Below are 20,796 nucleotides of genomic sequence, written 5' to 3'. Positions count from 1 at the left end.
CCCGTTGCCGGCCCCGCTGCCACTGCTCCCAGGGGAGCTGGAGAAATCCCGGGGCTCTCTTGCCCTTCCCTGTAAATAATCACAGCTCCGCTCCCTCCCCTGTCTCCGCGGGGTCGTGCGGCGGTACAGCCGTACTCTCCCCGTGCGGTTAGCGAGTTCTGGGTGCTTCCTCGCGGCGCCCCGTTGATGAAATTCGGGGGGTAGCTGGAGCGAATCATCTCTCTTCCCTGCTTGTCACACTTACCGTCGGTTTCCTAGTTTTCTAGGAGAAGCAGTGAGGAAACAGATCTATAAAGGTATTGGGCATTTAATTCCTATCGAAGTTGATTTTATTTGGACTTGGCACCTAAAAGGTTTTTTTTGGGGGGGTGGGGTGGGGGGTCTTTTTTTTTTTTTCTTTTCGGACCCTGTGTGACTACTTCCCAGGCTCCCCCCCTTCCCCCCCGCCCCTTTTTTTTTAAACCAGCTGTTGTCTGTCTCTTCTCCAAGGGAAAAAGGACTGTCTTTTTCTGCTCATTTTTTTCTTTTTCTGGGCTAGTGGGAGGAAAAAAACCTACTGAATGTTTTGGTTGAGCAAGTGGGATTTACGTTTGCCCTAAATTTTACCTCTTTTTAAAATTTTTTAAAATCTGGATCTTGAAGCTAACACACATACTTGTCAACTTGAGAGAACGTGACCACCTTGTAGATCTTGCCAGAGTTGCATACTGTTAGGTACTATTGTGAAATATATGCTTTCCTTTTTTTTTTTAAACCTTGTTACTCACTTACCTGTTATGTTCTTCTTCACATCCAAGTGTCATGCCAGTTGTTTCATTTCTCCTTCTTGCCCCTTCACTGGTATTTTGGTGTTGGCTTGATGTTTGCTGTTAATTGGTCAGCTTTGTCACAACCTTGGGAAAGTAGCAGGGCTGTCTTTTTGCAGATGTGGTGGCTAGATTGGCAGGCCAGAGGCTTTATCTCCTGTTTTCTTTGAGGCAAGAACAAACAAAATGAACAAGTGAAGTAACTGCTGTTGCAGTGGACCTGTTCAACTTCATTGCAGGGCTTGCTTACAAGAAAGAAAGAAACATCGAGACGCATAGAGCTGAAGCTGACAGAGATAAATCTTGTATCGAGTCTTGTCATTTTATAGTGTGATTGTCTTCATCTCAGTGGCTTACTCAGTTTATCATTTGCCTTGTGAATATCTTGACTGATTCTCCATTTTACACTGTGGCTGCTGATGTTACCAGAGCATCTGTGTCATGTCTTGGTAACTGCTGCATCATACCTATGTGGTCTTCTGTGCACACTAGTTCATGTAAAGACTATATGCTGATGTCTTACAAGCTTTTTGCCTTTATTTTGTTTAATTAACTCATATGGCTAAAGGATAAACATTTCTCCTACCATCTGGGGAGGTGTGGGGAGGGGGGGAGATAAAGGGTATGGATCTTGTCAGCATCATGTTGGTTTTGGTCTAGTTGTTAAGGAGAATGAGTTGCCTTCAGCTAGGAGTAGTATCAGAATGTATTAAGCTGTGACAGACTGAATGTTTTGGTTTTATGACTTTGGCATTCTGTCCACCTTTTGCTGTAATTTCTTTATTAATGCCGTTATCTTCTATAGTCGAGGAGGACTGACACAGCAAAACTCTTCATTTCAGTTATCGAACCTCTGTATGTAACTTTCTCTGCTATTGCTGTGCACTGTGAAGAGTTACTGTTGTGCAGCTGCATGGATAATTGCACTATTTGCAGTTTAAATCCGTTTCCTTTCCTGGTAACTGACTCAAAGCTCACTTCCTAGTGTTAGAGAATTGTTCCAGTAACCCCTCCCCTTTCTCTTTCTCTTTTGTTGTTGTTTTTGTTTTGGCCCTCCAAAAAGTAGCTCTGAATATTGTCACTTGAAGCGTGGATGTGAATAGTCTGGCCAGGGATCTGGCAGGGGTATTTTCACAGCAATTCTTTTGAGGGAGCGATGTCAAGCAGTGGTATACTGCAGTAGATGGTGCAGTGAAATCGGATTGTAAACATTGATGAGAGTCTGACCTTTCTCCAGCAAAATTGAACTTCCTCTTGGCCTAACATACCGTAATGGTCTCAGTATTCACATGTGAAACAAACTTTCATTCTTCAAATGCTCTAGGCCATCCTCATCTTTAATCGTAGTTGTGAACTATGTATGTCTTATGCTCTGTTTGACTGCTAAGAATATGAGGATGGCTGTTGAGTAAGAAGTTAACTGTAACTTGTTGTTGTACTGTCCTCCTTCCCCCAGTGCTTTAGTTTTGGTAATTGATTTTTTTCTAATATTTGTGTTCTAGGTTGAAGACAGCAGTAATGCTAACTCTGGCAAGCAAGTTGAAGCGGGATGATGGTGTCAGAGGACCCCGTGCATCCAATCCAGCTTCAGATTCAACTCGGAGGGTGTCTGTTCGAGATAAATTACTTGTTAAAGGTGAAAGGAACTTATATTTCAATATTTTGGGACTTACAGTTTGCAGGTGTGTTGCCAGTGGACAATACTAGATTGCATATAAAATGGTTTGCAGAAGTATTTTTAAAATTGCTTGTGACTTACTTGAGGATTTATACTGAAGGGTATAGATTGGCATACGTCACATCTCCAACAGCTCTTTGCCTGTAGGATGCTTATTTTCATTAAATAATGCAAAACTTAAAAAGCCTCCTCCTTACTCTGCTGAAAAAGTTATCCATCACTGGGAACTGTCATCAAGCATTATGATAAAAAATTATCACGTGTCACTAAATATGTAGGAGAATATCAGAATTTACTTGATGGGAAGATATTTTTTGAGCAAAAACATAACTGCCTGTGACAGGAAAGAAAGTTCTAAAAGTAATGTCAGTGCTTAAAAATGCAATGCAAAGAGATATTTTTCACAGAATCGCAAGGGTTGGAAGGGACCTCGGGAGATCATCCAGTCCAACCCCCCTGCTAAAGCAGGCTCTCCTAGAGCATACTACACAGGACTTCGTCCAGGCGGGCTTTGAATATCTCCAAAGAAGGAGACTCCACAACCCCCCTGGGCAGCCTGTTCCAGTGCTCTGTCACCCTCAGAGTAAAGTTTTTCCTCATATTCAGCTGAAACCTCTTATGTTTCAGTTTGTGCCCATTGCCCCTTGTCCTATTGCTGAGCACCACTGCATAGGCCTGGAGTCACTGGAAGTTGAGTAGGAAGTAGGAATGAAAAACTAACACTCATTTCTGTGGTATGATACGGTCTGTTCTAGGAAGGCTAGGTTGTTACTAGCTGGCTTGCCATTGGTGGCAAAAACCCCCAAACTTTTACTTTGTGGCAGTTCTGGGTAAATGAGGTAGTTTGTGAAACAATAATTAAACTATTTTATAGTAAAATCAGGGACAGATCTTTCTTCATTTTTTCTGTAGCATAGATAGCCTTACATTTGAAAATCCATGGGTGCTGACACTGCAGTTACCATGGGCGTAAGCCCAGGTTTACTCCCTCTGGTAGTAGTTGAGCATTGTAATGCTCCAACTGTGCAGTTTGATCTAGTGGCAAGGAATATGTTGTTTCGGTTGATACTTCTGCTTCAAACGATCAATAGTGAATATGCTACTGTTGATGTGTAAGCTGTCACAGGTAGGATTCACGCCAGTCACATGAAATGTGCTCATTTCCTGGTCTTATTTCGGTATGGTTTGAGACCAACACTGGTATATTTCCCTGAATGATACTGCCTAACCATAGCGTTACAGACGGCTTTTTCGAATTAGAGTAGATTCTGCCATATAACTGTATACTGGAGCAAGGTTCTGCCTCAAAAGCTGCTGCTTCGGTGCACTGGGAAGTGCTTCAGCTAGGCTGTAGGAACGTTATGGTCACAGTTTTCTCTTTGCATTGTTCTAAGGACGGGGAGTTTTAATTCACTTTAAACCTCAAAATGTGATAACTATTGCAAAGAGCTTGCTTTAGACTTCCGGTTTGGAAATCCTCAGTTAGCTCCCATTCTGAGGGGGAAAGATATCAGGCAGGAGGAATAAGCTCTTTAACTAGGCTAAGCTACAAAGCCAAATTACTAAATATATATAATCTGAGATTTTTATTAACCTATGAGTGTTGACTTGAAGGGAAAATAGTGGTGTAATAGAAATATACTTCAAGTACAGTCCCTGGTATAGTGTGAAGTGCTGTAAGAAATTTTACTGTACCCTTAGAGTAATCATGTTTTTCACTTTTATGACTAAAACCTTACCTATGTCTGCAGTAGAAGAAAAGAATGTAAGCTATAGAAAAGTAGTATTGACGTTGTAATTGCTATGGCTGCCATTAGCAAACCAGCGCAGACTAAGTATTGAATAAGTTGAGGCCGAAACTGAGAAATGTTAAAAGCAGGTCACTGCTGGCATCCTTCTGACAAGCGTGAGCGTTGGATTGTGATCTGATTGTGTATGAAAGATGTATCACGTTGCTCTCCAGAAAGAGTTGCTGGAGCGGCTGTCAGTCTGATCAGAAAGGTTTCTGGGCTGAAATGGGAACTGACAGTAGAAGTAGATCACTTCAGTATAACTACACTGAAAGTGAGGGGAAAATCCAGTAGTTAGTCTGGAAAAGACTTGTTGAGGATATTTTCTTTTAAGCTACACTTTAAATGTGGACGGTTCAGTTACAAAAGTTTCTAGAACTTGCTCCAGCTCTTTAAGCTAGATCAGCTGAAGCAGCATCAACACAGCCTGAGTGAAGTTTGACTTCTGATGTTGACAGGTTTTTTTAGGTCATGTTGTCTAGATCTGCAGGAATGAGTTTGATAGGGAGTGAAGAACTGCCTGCTAAAGGTGTGTGTAGAGCGAGGGATGCCTTTTACAGCTTGATTGTATGAAACTGTAATAGGCTGTTGTATTAGACTTGAAACAACGTTGGTGGGAGCCTGTAGGAGTAGTTGTAAGTAGAAGTTGTTACTGATATGTGTGTTCAGGCTGCAGTTATCAAACAAACAGATGGCAGTTACAGAATGGGTGAAAGGCTCAATCAGGTCAATCTCCTGGCAACTGTGAATTGAAAAATAAACTGTTCTACAGAAAAGACATGCTGGCTATCAGTAAGGAAGGAGGAGATGAGGGAAGGCCCGGCATGTTCTGTCCTTGTTTGCCCCAACAGTTGTGCTGAGGTTAGTGCTGGTTCAGTTTTACCTCTTAACGGTGTTGGTGGTGGTTTTATTCTACTTTGTAAAGCCTCCGAGTTGAAAGAACATGGGACTGTAGTGACGTACATTAGAAAGCTCAGTGATAGCTATGCTCTTTCCGTAGCACGTCTGGATCCTTTTTGGCGTCAAGTAAGTCTATAGCTTCTGAGTCAATAGGAGAACAGTGGGCAGCTGGTCTGTGCAGTGTCCTCCACAGCAGCTTAGGTGGATGATGGGCTGTCCTGGAAGCTTAGCTGAGGATGATTTTTGGCACAGTACCCTAAATCCTGCCAGGCACTGGGAGCTGGCAATAGGGTATGAACCAAGGTCAGATAGCTGTTTGCCTCCTCAAGTGGTGATGATATGCTAGAGACATCCAGAGTAAATTGGTGATAGTCTCATAAATTCTGTAGACAAATGTCTACCGGTGTTACTGGAGGTATTGTCTAGATACAGACAGTGTCTGGTTTTTATCGGGAGATAAATTAGACAGCCTTGTTTGTGTTGATATGGAGTCCTGTCCAGGGAGGCAATATGGCATCTCTTTGAAGGATGTGTTGTCACACTGATAACCCTGCAGGCCTCAAATGTATTGTGTACACTGACTAGTGAATAGATAATGACATTTTGATTATGGGGTGGATGGCCTGTGACCCCAGCCACTGGTAAGTGCAGACGATGCTTAAAAGAATTTAAAACTTTGGCGTAGACCAACTACACATGTCTACTAACTGATACTGCCTTCAAGTAGAAAAAATAAGTGATAATTTAGGTATGATGTTAGCTATTTGCACCATATGGATGAGAAGAAAATTCAAAGTTGGCATTTGAAATACTTTTACTAAAGCTGGAAGTATGTGAGCTATCAGCTGAGATTTGTCAGGTGCTGTCCTTGGCTTTAATTATGGGTGTAAGTTAAACAGGCTTTTTTTTCCCCCACTTCTATGCAAAAAGTTACTGTTAAAATACTGGTGCCATTTGTTAGTGATCGCTTAAGTGTCCAGTATTATATATTCAAATATCAGTCATAGCTCAGGGAACTGTTCTGTTGGGTTATTTCATGGGCACATTATGAAATAGAAATTCTCTTCCAGCTGTTTTTCCTCTGGCATGTTGTATGGGTGCTAAACAGGATTTGGTAGCAGCCTGTCCCCTGCTGATAATCTCAGCAACTAGTGGAGCACATCTGAGAGGTTAGCAGGGCACATTTGTCTGGGGTGAGGAGCACAGTGGTAGTTCTGACGGAAAACCCTGGAAAGTCGCAGGAAAATATCCACCACTTTGAAATCACTGAGGGCAGAAATGTCTGAGAGTGTGGGAAGGCGAGGACTAGTACTTAAGGCTGACAGTTCTTGGAGAGAGGCTTTCTGGCCAAGGAGGAGTGGACTAGAGAGAGACCAAGCAGTGAGCAATGTTTTGAGACAAATCAAAAGGAGGAAATGTGAACAACTAGAGAAGGTAGAAGGCAAATACTGATGTGGGGAGGAGGAGCAGACAGAAATGGTGCTTGAAGGGACCTTGGCTCTCTGGCAGGGAGGGAGGCTCTAATGAAGCACAGCTTTGTTAAAAGTTCAGTGTGACTTATTCTTGCATCTCTATTTTCACTGGATTTTCAGTATAGGCTTAGTTGGAGAGTCAGGCCCTAATTCTGTAGACCTAGTACTCAAGTTAAAATAGAGCAAGCAGTACACTTACTTTAGCAGCTTTCAATTTGTTCTGTGTTGCAGAGGCAATTTTTGATGTTTAATTCATCTCTAAGGGGGAACTTCATTAAGTTAGGATAGAGGCCACATGCCTGTTCCTGCAGGATGCTCTGAGGTATGCAGTGCTGAACTTAAGAGGCAGATCCCTTTCTGAAAATTCGAAAGGAGCTGAGGACAAGTTAAAGTACTATTAAGTTCAATATTATATAGCGAATGTGATTACTAGATTGAATTAAAAACATGCCAGGATGTCAGTCGTAGCAGCAATGTATATGCTTGTTGATCACAAAGGTTATCCCTTGAAATGCTTTTTTATCGTGTACCTAAACATAATTCATTTTTTATATTACCAGTGCTGCTCAGTTTGATTGTAAATGGCAACTTGAAATGATATCTAAGAAAACGAGTTAGCATGGTTTATTCCTGAATTGTTTTCAACATTTGTGGGTTTTACAAGCAGATTTATGTAACTGGAAAATGTTTCAGGTGTGTGTTTGTAGGAGGAAGTGGGAAACTGATCATAAGAATGAGGTAGATGTGCATTGCAAGCAAAAATGAGGAGAATCCAGGCATTCTCTTCCTTCAAACCTTCAGGTATGGTAATATCCCTCCTCAGAATAGCAGGTGAGGAAAATTGACAGGAAAAAACTTTTTTTTATGAGAATTAATAAAAAAACCCAAAACCCTAGTGGTTTACATTAAAATACCTGTAGCCTAACTGTGATAGATACTGCAAAGATAGGTAAAGCAAATAAAGACACAACAAGAATTGAGGCTATTTTGAAAAATTATTACTGAGACTTTTTCTAGGGTTTCACTGACAAAGGGAGGCCTGCTTCAATGTATTGCTTCACTTCGTATGTCTCTGGTTTTCAGCATACCTGAAGTACGATTTGATGTATTGCAGTGTTAGAGGTTTCCAAACACAGTGGCTTTTCCTAGTTTTTGATGTCAGGCTAGTAAGTTTTGTAATAGTGTATAGAAGCTGAAGCAATGTGACTTGATAGTATCTTGTTTAAAATAAACATTTGGAAGTAGAAGGAAAATATACATCTCTTACTCTATCAAAAAACCTGGCAATATTGGGCAGCTTGCTTGAGTTCTAATACCAGAATGTACAGTTCAGAGGTGCTTTGGGAAAGCTATAAAGATAGAATTAGGAGGCAAACAGCACTATACCGCTAGAATTAATACTTAGAAAATGGAATTTTTGTTAGAGTGTCAAGGTATTTATCTTAATCTCGTAGCAGTCTTGAAGATGCATGTTAAATGGGGGACCTAAACAAGGAGAGGGAGGCTTTTTGGACAAAACCAGAGAGACGTCAGTATTGCTGTGGATGAGAATGCGCATTTCAGTTGAGGAAATAATGCTTTCATTTTGTGTACTTAAAAACAAACTCCAGTGGGAAGCATATGGCCTGACTCTTTGTGGCAAGGCCAGTAAACAAAGCACTTCTATATTCTGGCTTTTTGAGTTGCGGTGGGGGAAGGGGAGGGAGCAGAACAACGTGATTTAGAGTCTGTGCGTTACTGAATATAACATTCACGTGGGTCTCGCATAAACCATATGCCTGTACACACGTCAGGAGTGTGTGTTCCTATTTCTGTCCTGAGAATTGTCATGGGTAAGGAGAGTTATTGTTTGTGAAATAATTTATAAATAGCTCTGGTTGCTTGTGTTAGGTTTAGCTTTCCTCTGTTATGCTTCTGAGACATAATCAGTTTGCATTCAACTCTTCTGAAGTCTATGGTAGGTTTAAGTTTAACCCTTGCCTTTTTATTCTTTTTTATGGTTTAAAATAGCATTTGGAACTGTTCAAGCAAGCACATACTGGGTCAAGAGCAGGACTCTGCAAATATACCTGCCACTTGGGTGTGCTTCTGTACCAGATCAAGTAAGGTTTCAGGAACACCAGACTGGATGGTTGGGAGCTAGTCTAAGTCTGCACCCAAATTTGTTCTCTGCAGAAGCTTTGGCGTGTGTCTGCACTTACGCTACAGCCTTTTGGACCTACCTGGGAGAGCTTGTCAGCATGGGTGCAGGGCCTTGCAGTGCTCCTGGGTTTGCTGCTTCTTGGCAATCAGCCCTTTTGACTGCGAGAGGAATTCAGATGGTCTGTGCTGCTTCTGCACCTCTGCTGAGCCAGCACTGAGCAGGCACTGATGAGCACTGGTTTCTGGAGGAAATTCTGGAGTGCTTTCGCACAATACTTCCTGAGACTTGGGTTATCCAGTTGTTTGTCTCTGCATCGTAAGGAGCAGTTCCTAGCTGTGAATTGAGACACAGATACTGATTATCCATGAAACATTATGAAAAGAAGTCAAATAATATTTTCTTTACTGTTTGGCTGTAGTTACGGTCATTTTTTTGAAAGAGGAGGTCAGAAAGTTTGTGAGATTGTTTTTCCTTTGATTTAGTGAGGCTTTTGGAGCTCTTGGACATTCAGTGCACTCGAGCTCTGATTGTTGCTTTTATGTTTTGCTTATTTACAAATCTATTAAACCATGCCAATAAGTTGGCAGACTGCACAAGGGGCATTTTCTTTCAGAGAACAATTCTTGTCAGTGGTGTTGTTTTATGTAGAAAATATATAACTTAAAACATCAGAATCTTAATGGAGCTTGAATGATGTGGTCAAAATGTTTGAGCAGCAAAATACAAAAATTACTTCATGTCAAGATTGTTGCTACCAAAGAGTCATAGAATTTGGAAAACTCAAACACTGTAGCTTTGGCCCATTAAATGTGCTGGTTATTGTTAACCACCAATGTTTGTGTCACAGTTGATAGTAACATCTGTTTCCTTACTTGATGTCACTTTAAAAGTTTAGAGTATTGAGGCAGGTCTTTCCCTGCCTTTTTTATTTTATAAAATTGTTTCATTCTTCGTTTCAGTGGTTTGTTGCAGAGTTAACTAGAAACCTTAATTTTGGGGAACTTGCCTTTGTTCAGAAAGCTTTTGTGTGGATTAGTTTACTGTAGCCTTCCCATGTCTTTGCACCCCTTCAAAGAAAGAACACGCTGTTCTGTAGTCATGGGTGTGAGCACCTTTGGTTTTATGTTTTCACATGAAAACCCGCTCATTCTTGTGCCAAGACAAAGGGAAACACAGAAGCGTGAATGTGTTACAGGAAATTTTTCACACTTCAGAGGAGCTATGGTGATCGGCAAACTCTCTACTGAGCCTTGCAGGAGGCAGAAGTGAGGCTCTGGCTCAGTAGCGCTGCTGCAGCCCAGCCACTGCTGGGTTTGAACATGCTCTGTGCTTTGGTGTCCCTTTTCCCTGCCTGCCCTTTTCTCAGAATTGAAGTAAAGGGCAGGCAGGATTCATTAAGCTGAACAACACACAAGCACAGAAAGCAATAAGGAAAGCAGTCAACAACTTAAAATAAGAGCCAGGTCCTAAACTCTGCTGTCTAGTGAAGATTGATAGTGCCTCCCACTATGAAAGGCTGGTGAGTTTAAAGAGAAAAGGGGTAGGGAATACTCTTACGATGGGTTTGTATAGCTGCAGCCTTCAGTAGCTGGTTATGCCTTCTTTTTTTTTTTTTTAAACCAGAAAGGAAAAGTAAAAATGAAGACCTTGATTACAGCTGAAATTACATTTTTGCTATATTATAAAGACAGTCCTCATTGAAAACATTTAGCAAAAGTATGCCCCCAGTGTGGTGTGTCTTGCAGCACAGAACTTTGGTTAAATCAGCTGTGGCTGCTCAAGTGCTGCAGGGTGTGGGATTTAAAGAGTGCAATTGTGAGCTTCGTAGGTGTGTGAAACACAGCGCTCCTGTTTTGGTGGGGTTTTCTCTCTTGGTATAGTAGGCTGCAGATGGCAGGGATGCCAGGGCTGTGCCAAGCAAGTGGGAGGTGGGAGTCAAGTAAGCATCGTGCTTGCTGCAGAGACCAGCCAGGTTGGGTAAGCATGGATGTGAGAAAAGTTCTGGGGAATCAGTGAGCTCTTAATTGTGATGAGAACAGTTTGGATTCTGTGCCAAGAAATTGCTCCTCATATCTTAAATTGAGTTACAGTTTTCTATAGATGTATGTTTTTGAGAGTTGGTTTTGAAGTCTTACATGTTGTTAGCCCAAGTAAATGGGCTCTGTCTGTGCAGACCAGAAAGCAAAGTTAGAAATCAAGTGGGGAAAAAAAGCCTACAGGAAACGCGTGCAAAAGAAAAAAAAATTGACTAGGTTTCCTAGAGCTTTAGAAGTATAAGGGGGAGGTATCTTGGTGCATCTCAGTCATATTTCTGTGAAATACAAGTAGTTGAAGGTAAGACTTCAATAAAATACACAAAAGACTGAGAAAGCAGGGGGTCTTCCAGAGAAAGTAGCGTGGCAGAGAAAGGGCATAGGGGTGAACTTCCCTTCCTAGGAGCTATGCAACTGAATCAGGTTACTTCCTTTCTTTTATGAATAACTTTTAGGTTTTGTGGATGGGAAACACAATAAATAAAAAGAAGCCTTAATTGAACAAGAGTGTGTATCTATAGCAAACCGTGCTCTGAGGGGAAAGATCCGACAGGGACAGGAGCAAAAAATCTTAATGCTCTGAGTTTGTTCAACAGTGCAGCAGTGCAGTGGATGCAGTTGTGTTTATCACTTCCCTGTAGGCATTGCTGTGTTAGGTGCTTGAAGTGAATGTTTGTTTTTCTCTTTCTTTTGGTGTTCTTCATGCTGGCTTCTGCAGGCAGGACAACATCTAGTATGACAGTGCCACTTGAGGAAGGGTTTCAATAGCTGTTCCCAAGTGTGCAGTACGTGGTATCATGCTCAGAGGCCTCTCCACAAAAGCAGTGTGTAACCTGAGGAAGTCTGTACCTGATGGTGACAGAGCAGCTGGAGGGTGGTGATGCTTATGCAAGCTGTGAACCTCCTGTACTTGTTTTTATTACTGAGCTGACACCCTGATTCTTGAGGTTTTTCTGCTTTTGTGTTTTGCAGGCTTTAGAGGTACAGCTTTCTGTATTTTAGTGCTTTATGTAGACAGCTTTGGAGCTTTAGATAATGCCACCGTTTGAAATGCTGGTGCTCTGTGTATTAGAAGCCCTGGTGCTTCAGTCTTGCCAAAGCTCAACCTCCTAATCACAGTAGGATACATTTGCATTGTCTGTAGGGCAGCTGAGTGTTTTTAGTAATGAATTGTGTGGCTTAAAAAAAAATTCAAGGTAAACCTTCAGTGCAGCTTAATTATATTAAGTGAAATTTGATTTACAGGGTAGTTTAAATTAGATCTGTGAATTTGGACTTCAAGAATGGCTTTATGCTTGCATAAATAACAGTATTTTTTTTCTTTCAACAGAGGTTGCAGAACTTGAAGCTAATTTACCTTGTAAGTATAGCATTTAATGACATCCATTTTAATGGAAAAAGGACAATTGAACTGAATGTTTTGACTGAAGTATGAATGTTAATCATATTTGTTAACTCTAGGGAAAGCTGTGCAAAACTCTGCCATGCAGGTTTTCTTTGTTCTCTCTTTAAGGGGTTGTGGAGAGGTGGATCTCTTATTAGTGTCCTTTGGAAGCAGTATTGATCATTTGGCTCTAGAATTTGATCGGTGGTAGAGTGGGAGCTTCCCTCATAAAACACCCAAAAGGTACCTGAACTGAGGCGTGCACTTACTGCCTCGTTCCTGTTATTCCTCCATTCTCTCATTTTCAAAACAGGAGATGCTGGTTTAGGGGCAGAGCAAATAGTTCTCCAGAAACATCTTAAGTTAACCTAGAGCTTTTTCACTTCACATGCAAGCTATAACCTGATGTATTTGTTAATAGTGAAAATACTAATGAAAAATTGTTTTTTTTAAAAAAAGTAAACTATATTCCTTAAAAAAAAAGTGCAAGATAATACAGTTTTAGCCCTGGAATCTGACTTGCATGTTATGTTAAAGGCTGAAAATATTAATGGTCACTTTAAAATAGCCTTTTAAGAGCACAGGGTAAGTGGCTCGTTGCTTCTAAAGCTGAGGATAGGTAGTTAAAAATCAAATATATGTTTTCTGCTCTTTAGCTTTAGAAAGCCTAGTTCTGTAATGGACAGCAAAACACAAAGCTCTTCTTTATAAAGGGGAGTAAAGTTCCTACTGCTTTGGATGTTGACAGTGAAGCTGAGTTGTTGCTGAGCTCCCTTTCCCTTCAAGCATTGACCAGAACAGCATCATTCTGCCATGAGTTCCTGGAATACAGGCAAGCTCAGAGGTACATTCAGAGCCCACGCTTGCTCTGCATAACTTCCTGTGGTGCACGTTCCTGTTTCAGAGTAATCTAAGATGTTTTCCCTGCAGGTAAAGAGGCATGAGCTGCTTGCAGCAGACCAAGAGTGTACGTGCAGGTTATTACTGTGCTGTGCATTCACGCTGTCTTGCCCGTATGCTTATCTTGTAAAGAAAAGCAGTCAATACTCTCTCTGATTATGCTGGCAGGTAGCTCGTGATGTTTCTAGTCTTTTACCATCTAAGGGAAGCTTTGATGATATTTTTTTTTCTCTCCAGGTTAAACTTCTGAGTGCTGCTTGTGATGAACATCTTCTATTTGCTAATGGTTCTAAATTCAGATCAATGCTCAGATCTCAAAAATCACTTTTTGGTATACAGACTGCCCGATGGGAGGAATTACAAGGGGGAAAAATACCAAACAGAAGCAGCAGAAAGGGAGGGCAGGAAGAGGCATTATTTAACTTTTCCTTTCTGTGTGTTGTTTGTTCTTAAAGGCAATTGCAGAGATTTTACATAAAGTAATTCTAACTTTTGTTAAACTTTTTGTGTAGAGGGTAATGAACACCTGAGAAATGTGTATTGGGGTTTGTAGTTACTACAATGCAAATGCATTACTAGGGTTTGTGTACAGTTCTAGTTATTTTTTTCAGGCAAATAGGTTCTATCTCTCCACTCCTTAGTTCCTTGACTACAGAAAAGGAACAGCCAGCTTGATGGATTAAGAAGCTAAAGGCTGCATAACATGGACAATAATATATACATGGATATACATGTCTTCTAGTGCCTGCTTGGCGGCTTGTCTCTGCCATAGTCAAGAAAGGCCAGTTTTGTGCGTGGGAAGGCAACTGGGTTTGTGTCATGAAATGCGAACAAAGAGCTGTTATGCTGTGAACTTCCATCTGTTGAACTGAAGCCACTGACTAGTTTAATCAGATTGATGTTTTATCTTTTTTTTCCCCCACTTGTTCTTCATTCTCACTATTGTCCTTAAATTCATCTAGTCTGAGAATAAAAACATAGTGTTTGGTTTGTAATGATGCTTCATAACCTTTGCTGTTAATGTGTGTAATGGGCTATGCAGAAGATACTTGTTCAAGGTGACAGCTGAATGGAGACTTCACTGGCTTTTGGATGAGGCTTCCAGTAAAGCTTGTATCTCATTATATCTTACAGGTATAAATAATCCTTTGTTAGCATAGGGCTGTGGTGGCTTCCTGCAGACTGCAGTGTATGATCAAATATTAAGATACACGTTACCATTAAAGAGCTTGTAAGGAAGAGATGCTCATTATGTATGCTGTCATCTTAACATGTAGCTAGTGTGTATACAGAAGACCAAGTCCTTTGGTATTTTAAGGTCTTGAGACAGCATGGTTTACTGGAAGGAAATAAGCTTCCTCACAGCTCAAAGAATTGAAGTTCCATTACTGCAGGTGACCAGTAACTGTATAGAGAAGAGGTGCTTAGAGACAAAGTATAGGAGGAAATTGCTTGACTGGAAGGACTAATCAGGGAGTGAATTTGGAGAGTATGAAAGATGATATACTTGCTTTCCCAACAGTGGAAAAACAATTGTCTGATGTAAATTATTCTTTTGCTTTGCAGGTACGTGTAAAGTGAATTTTCCCGACCCAAACAAGCTCCATTACTTTCAGCTAACTGTAATCCCAGGTAATTTTTTTAAACATGTTACATTTGTTTGTGTGTGTTGGTGTAGGCAACGTAATTCCAAGAGTTTGCTCAAGAATCCAGGAAAGGTTCTAGTCCAAGAAAGACTGGCTGTAATACTGTGATTATTTTATAGAGGCAGTGGAGAAATTAGGCTGGATTTAGAGAACTCTATTCCAATAAAAAGGCCATTGAAACTGATCAGATCTAGGAAGTATTCAGGTCTTGTTTGCTTGCTTTGATTGAAACAATTTTTTTTTTTCTCAGCCAATTTCAAACCACCTTGTTTTATTTGCTGAGAAGAATCCTGGACTAGTTCTAGAGAAATTACTCTGTTACAGCAACTGTTGCGTATTTATTCTTTTGTACTGATTGCTTGAGTCTGAAGAGTTGAAAAGATAGAAGACAGATGACAGATGTAACACTATGGAAACCTTCAAATCTATGCATGTCTGAAGATGCTTAACAAATTGTCTGAATGTTCAAGCATGTAGAAATGAGATCTTTTATTAATAATAAAACTAATGTAAATATACTGTGAAGCTTATGCTGGCATATTGTTCAATAAAAACAAAACCTCAGGACTACGTTTTTGGAATTTATTATTTCCATGTTTAAGTTTCTTAATAGCCATCTGAAATTACAGAGTTTGCTCACGCGGCTGTCCATTTTAGAATAGAAAGTTGTGTTTCTATTTGGTGGATGAATTTGCATGAAAGTTTATTTAAATTTCATAGACACTTATTTTTTCTGTGTAGCTTTGAGACTGTGCAACAGTGAACTGTTTGAGTTGGATGTGCTGAGATCAGGATCTCCCTGCCAGCTAATTTTTGTAGATGTACATTTTCTGTAGATGCTTATTGACAATAGAATTTGGGTTGCAGTATGGCAGTCATCCCGATGTTTTACCTGTACGAATAATGGTTTACACTTAACGGGGTGATAGGAATTTTTCTGATAATTCAGTATCTTGACATCAAATGGGCGCTAGATGTCACTGTTGCTGCTTGTTAGCCAAAATCAACTAGCACTTCCTCGGCAGTAGAAATCTTGGGTGGTCTTTGTTAATGTGTCCATTCATGTGACTCCTTTTTGTGATGAAAAACCGGAGACGACTGCCCTAGTCAGTGTAATAAATAAATGCGAATGCTATTATAGAACTTTCAACTTCTCGTTCTGTGTAGGTTCTGAATTTGGTTGTGCTTGAGCCAAACGTCCTTCAGTTGATATGATGCTGCTTTGTTTTATTTTGGAAATGAGTTGGCTTTACAAGATCACTGCCATGTGAGTTAGGGGTGTCTTGAATATGAAGCAATGATAGCTTCTTCATACTAATTCTAAGGTGTCTAAATACTTAATCATTTGTTTGTCTGTTAACTGCTGTGTGGCAAGATGTTGTAGTCAGAAGGCAGTCATTGAGTACAGAGCATGGTTTTTGTGCTGGCTTTGTTGCTGAAATGATCTTGGGAAGGAGATGATCTTAATTAACATTTTGTTACTCTAAATATAGCTGCACAGCTGGAGTCGCTACAGTAGCAGTCTGACCGAAGTAAACATCTATTTTCATGTGTGTAATTGAGGTATAGAATCTTGTGATCAGCTACAGCTTAGCACAGCTCTCTAAAGGCAGAATGTAACACATATTAAGAAAAATCTTTGTAGCTTTCTTATTCCCTTCATTATTGATGTTTCTGTAGCTTTCTGATTCCCTTCATTATTGATGTTTTTCTTGAGTATGCTAAATCTTTGTTTTCTTTGGAATAGCAGAGAGTGGCTGTCACAGAATTTTTCTGTCTCAAATGGGCCAAAATCTTTGCTTGAAGCAACTATTTTTGCAGTGTCTAAACAAGTGCATGAATCTTGACAGCCTGGATTAAGAGCCAGTTTTCTTCCTGCCTGGAACTGTCTCTTGCATTGAGGAGCTGAGTTACTTCTAGAAATCCTGCTCATACATCTGGCTCCTAAGGGAGCGCTTTGCAAATATCTCTGCAGCCTTCCAGTTGTGGAACAAGAGCTGGGCTCAGCGCAGCTGTGGGTGCCAGGGAGTATCTAGTGCCTCCTTGCAGTTCTCACTGTTAGGAGCTGTATGGTAGGTGTGCATAAGCCAGGGTTGGTAGTCTGCACAGCAAAGAGTTCTTGCTGGCTCACTGCTTAGGGTTCTCGGTTTGCTTATCTGTAGTTACAGAGATTGCATCCTTCTATGACAGATCTGTTACAGGGGTGCTAATTATTTTGTATTTGTATTTTATGTTTTAAGTTCTCTTGTATTCTGATTAACATTAGAGATTACGTTTTATAACCATGTTTTATAAGGAATCTTGCACCAAGACAGTTTCTGCAAGTAGCTGGTTGTCAGGGTACCATGAAGGTACTGACTGAATGTGGTTTTTAACACAGAAATGCCTTTTATGGTCAATGTTCTAGCCTTATGTTATTGACAAAGCTTGTTCTTGGGCCCTTTGTTTTATGCAGTCATTTTGATTGTCACTGGTCTTGAAAGGACAGTGAAAAAAGCTTCTTTACGTACTCAAAAAAAGACTAATTTGAATAAGAAAATAAACTTTTCCACCAAGCAGAAATACTTTCAGCTCTCTTGCTCTGCACTTCTCATAATGACTTTTCTTAGTAACTATTTAATGTCACAAAATGACCCTGGTGACAGTGAGTTTTAAATTAAAATGAATTCGTAGAAAGTCTTGATGAGGGTGAAAGCTTATTTCACATAAAAAGTTACTTGTCCTCAAAAATTCCAATTCCTTTATGTTATAGCTTTCTGCAGTAAACCATGATGGTATATATAGGAGCACATGCTAGAAAAATGGATAAGAGATTTTACTGCCACGATGGACAAAGTGTGTGTTCTCAAGGCAGATACTGCTGGCTTTCTCTGCTGTCTGAAGCTTCTTTTTCCTTTTGTCATCTGAAACAATTGTTCTGTTGCTGAAAAATGCCCTTATGCCGCCACTTGCCTATGTTCTTATTTTTGTGCCAGTACCTTATTGGATCAAAAGCTAGGAAAAACAAGGAGATAGATGCTTATAATGGGTGCAGAGTCCTGCATGCTGCACTGATATTTGGAGCACAAAATTGGAAGCTGAGGCTAAAAGATATTAATGACCTGGAAAAAAAAAAAGGTCATTTTAAGTAGCTTGCACATGAAGAAAACTAGAGGAATATGTAGAGTTAATGCAATTTTCCTGCAATTCCTAGACAGTTGGGGTAGTTTGGGGTTAGTGTGATTATTTTAGTCCCGTTCTTCGGGGAGTTAATAAAGAGCCTGTTTTCTGTTTTGCATGCTATAAAATGACAAATGTCGCTGAGCATGGCTGCGCATTGCAACGCTGCTGATTCAAGGAGCTACTATCAAAAGCATGTCCTTTGTGGCCTGTCCTAATTGTCTTGCATTTTTTTTAAAGTGATAAAATAATTTAGTTTAGTATTTCAACAGCACTTTTAGCCATCAAAACACCTTACAAATGCAAACTTAAGGTTAGAGTCAGGTTGTTGATAATGCGACTTGAGAAGTGGGAGGGGTGCTTGCTCTGTTAATACAGCTTGAAGACCTAAATTTAAGCAGTAGGAAGAAAACTGGAGCTCAGACGTATTCCCTTTTTGCAAAAGTCTTGTCAGTGGCCAACTTCCTAAGTTATGTGCTAAAGCTATTTTATTTTACTTTTATTTATAGCACTTCCTTCACTATTAACTTTGCCAGAACTTCAGTTTTTACCACCGCTGGTACATGCCTAAAAAATGGAGTGTCTTTGCCTCAGTCTCTATGGGTGTTGTGGGACACAGGGAAGGAAACTACCAAGTGGGAGAACCTGTTTACTTGCCTGAGATGCTGTAAGGTGAAGCCTTCATTGCGAAGGCTTCTCTTGTTAATGCATTGTAAGATTTCTGGCTGGGTACTGAGGCCCTCCAGGGATATGAATTTCTAATATATATTTGAGTGAGTGATAGTGAGTAGCATGCTTTATAGTTGTTTAGTGAAAAGATTTACAAACATACAGGGAGAATTATAAAAAAAGGGGGTGAGGGGAGATACTTTACTCTTCTGATTTGATAAACATGTCCTTGCATATTTTATAACAGAACCAGTAGGATACCCAGTGCACTTCTTGGTTAGCACTAGCATGGACTGATGTCAGGGTAAACCCGAAACATAAAATGAGAAGTTGTAATGCAAGACAGTGATGAGTATTGGTTTGTCTTTGAGGGACACTCAGTCATGTAAGTGTGTAGAAGTGACCTGCACTGTGAGATACAATGTCTAAAGTGCTCTAAGTCTTCCAGAGATTTCTCAGCCTTACATAGAACACAGAAAAAACAAGTAAAAGAAAATGGAAGTAATATATGAGGAATCTCTTATGCCTGCGGAGCTGTTAATATGTGGTTAGAAAGTGCTTGTGCTAATCTAAAACTTTTTTGCAGAGAAAAAGGGGTGTTCTTTCACTGTCTGGTCCTGCTACTTCTGCTGACACTGGTGATAATATAACCCCTCAGCACACCAGTTCATCTCCATAATCCTGCAGAAAACTCTGCACTCTTTTTGCCGTGATGGTTTTACATAGCAAGAAAGGGCTTGCCCCCTTCAGCTGAGCTTCCCTTGTCTGATTTCATCTTGCATGTGGATACTGGGAGTTTCTGCCGTGGCTGGATAGAAGTGGAGCTACCCTGAGCTAGGTTTGCATGGTGAGGAAGAGTAGAGAAAGTTGAACAACTGTTCAGCCTTTCCATTGCATCTCTTGAGCAATGTCAGAGTGATCTTGCTGTCTGTGCTTGGAGTTGAGGACCTACCATAATGTTCCTGCATGCTGCAGAGGCTGTGGGCCTGGTGTTTTCAGTGTGCAGAGAGATGTGGAGCATGGCTTTTCTCCTGCTGCTTGACTGGCAGGAATATGACGGTCTTTTGGCAAGTTCTTCTCCTTGGAGCCGTTCTTGAATGTTTCTTTCAGACAATTGTATTACAGTGAGGATTCATTAAATCTGAGGACTTTCTTTAACATAAAGCACATGTAGATACATCCATCAACAAGCATCTATTTCACATTAGCAGGGGTGGAATATGAGGAGGTGCTGTGCACTTTGCTCCAAATCTATGACCTCAAGGAACTATTGAATTTAAGCCAAGGAAAATAACTTTCTGCTGCTGGACTTCCTGAGTAACCTTGACAGTTTTGGTGTTTTTCCTTTACCTTGCTGTACTGGCAGCAGGGTTCTTCCTGCGCAAACACGTGGGTGTTTCATGTGATTGCTTATATTGGGAAGTGATAGCTTGATAAGTGCTTGTAAGCCCGTGGGCAGTGGGGATGCCTGTGAAAGGCTTTGAGGTACATGGCTTGCGCTATAACAAACACTGAATTCCTGTATGGTGCTGCTTGTTTGCTTTAGTACGATTGCTGAAAGACCTGTGTGTCTGATTCTTTTGAGTGTGGTTTTTACAAGGAATGGTATCATACGTGGAAATTGTGAGGATTCATGAGACTTGGTTAAAAAGCTCCTGTAATGTGCTAGATGGTGAATAAAGTGCAGTTAGCTATGTCCTGTAGGGTAACTCAGTGGTGTTTGAACTGTTTGAACTCCCACGGGGATATTGGACCATTTTCCTAACCATTCTTTCCTGGAACAGTCAGTGTCTTGCTTTGAGTGTTTTGCACATTTGACAGGGAGGAGTTTCATCAAAGATACTGGTATAACTCACCTTTTACATCTCATTCTTTAGAAATTGGTTGCTTTACTGATTTTTATCTCAGTATATTTGAAAACAGAAGATAAATGCTTTTATCTTTTTTCCGTAAAAATCTGCATGTGCATTGGGTTTCTGGCAAGGGGTAGCGTGCCTGACAAGACTGCTTAATAAATCAAACACTTCAAAATTGAATTGGAATTGAAATGGAGAATGTATTTGAAAAGCATAAGTTCTTGACAGGTTATTAAAGTGAGATTTGGGATGTCTAAGGCTTTGCAGCTTTGTCCTGCACAGCTCAGTGTGGAGGCAGCTATCAACATTACTGTATGGGGTGAGGAAGACCAGCCATGTTCTGTTTTTGTACTCTGTGCC

The 20,796-nt window shown here is 40.5% G+C and overlaps 1 protein-coding gene across 6 annotated transcripts in view; it reads left to right on the top strand.

The window, feature by feature from the left end:
• Window positions 1–237: 237 nt before the first annotated feature.
• The window catches only part of UBE2F (ubiquitin conjugating enzyme E2 F (putative)), an 83,105-nt gene continuing 62,546 nt past the window's right edge, over window positions 238–20,796 (top strand). For 2 of the 6 annotated variants that reach the window (XR_004841563.1, XM_035891084.1), the window contains exons 1-4: window positions 238–296; window positions 2,309–2,488; window positions 12,153–12,182; window positions 14,673–14,738. Coding sequence is in view for 5 of the 6 variants with exons in the window: in XM_035891084.1 (XP_035746977.1) it covers window positions 2,356–2,488; window positions 12,153–12,182; window positions 14,673–14,738 (229 nt within the window). In the remaining variant the exon portion in view is untranslated. The remainder of the gene's footprint in view (window positions 297–2,308; window positions 2,489–12,152; window positions 12,183–14,672; window positions 14,739–20,796) is intronic. The other 4 variants (XM_035891082.1, XM_035891080.1, XM_009635478.2 and 1 more) reach the window with 4 other exon arrangements.

The sequence above is a fragment of the Egretta garzetta genome, unplaced genomic scaffold, assembly GCF_000687185.1.
Source record: "Egretta garzetta isolate BGI_Z169 unplaced genomic scaffold, ASM68718v1 scaffold113, whole genome shotgun sequence".
Taxonomy (NCBI): Eukaryota; Metazoa; Chordata; class Aves; order Pelecaniformes; family Ardeidae; genus Egretta; species Egretta garzetta.
The sequence above is the reverse complement of the archived record's forward strand: the minus strand, read 5'-3'. Positions and strand labels throughout refer to the sequence as shown.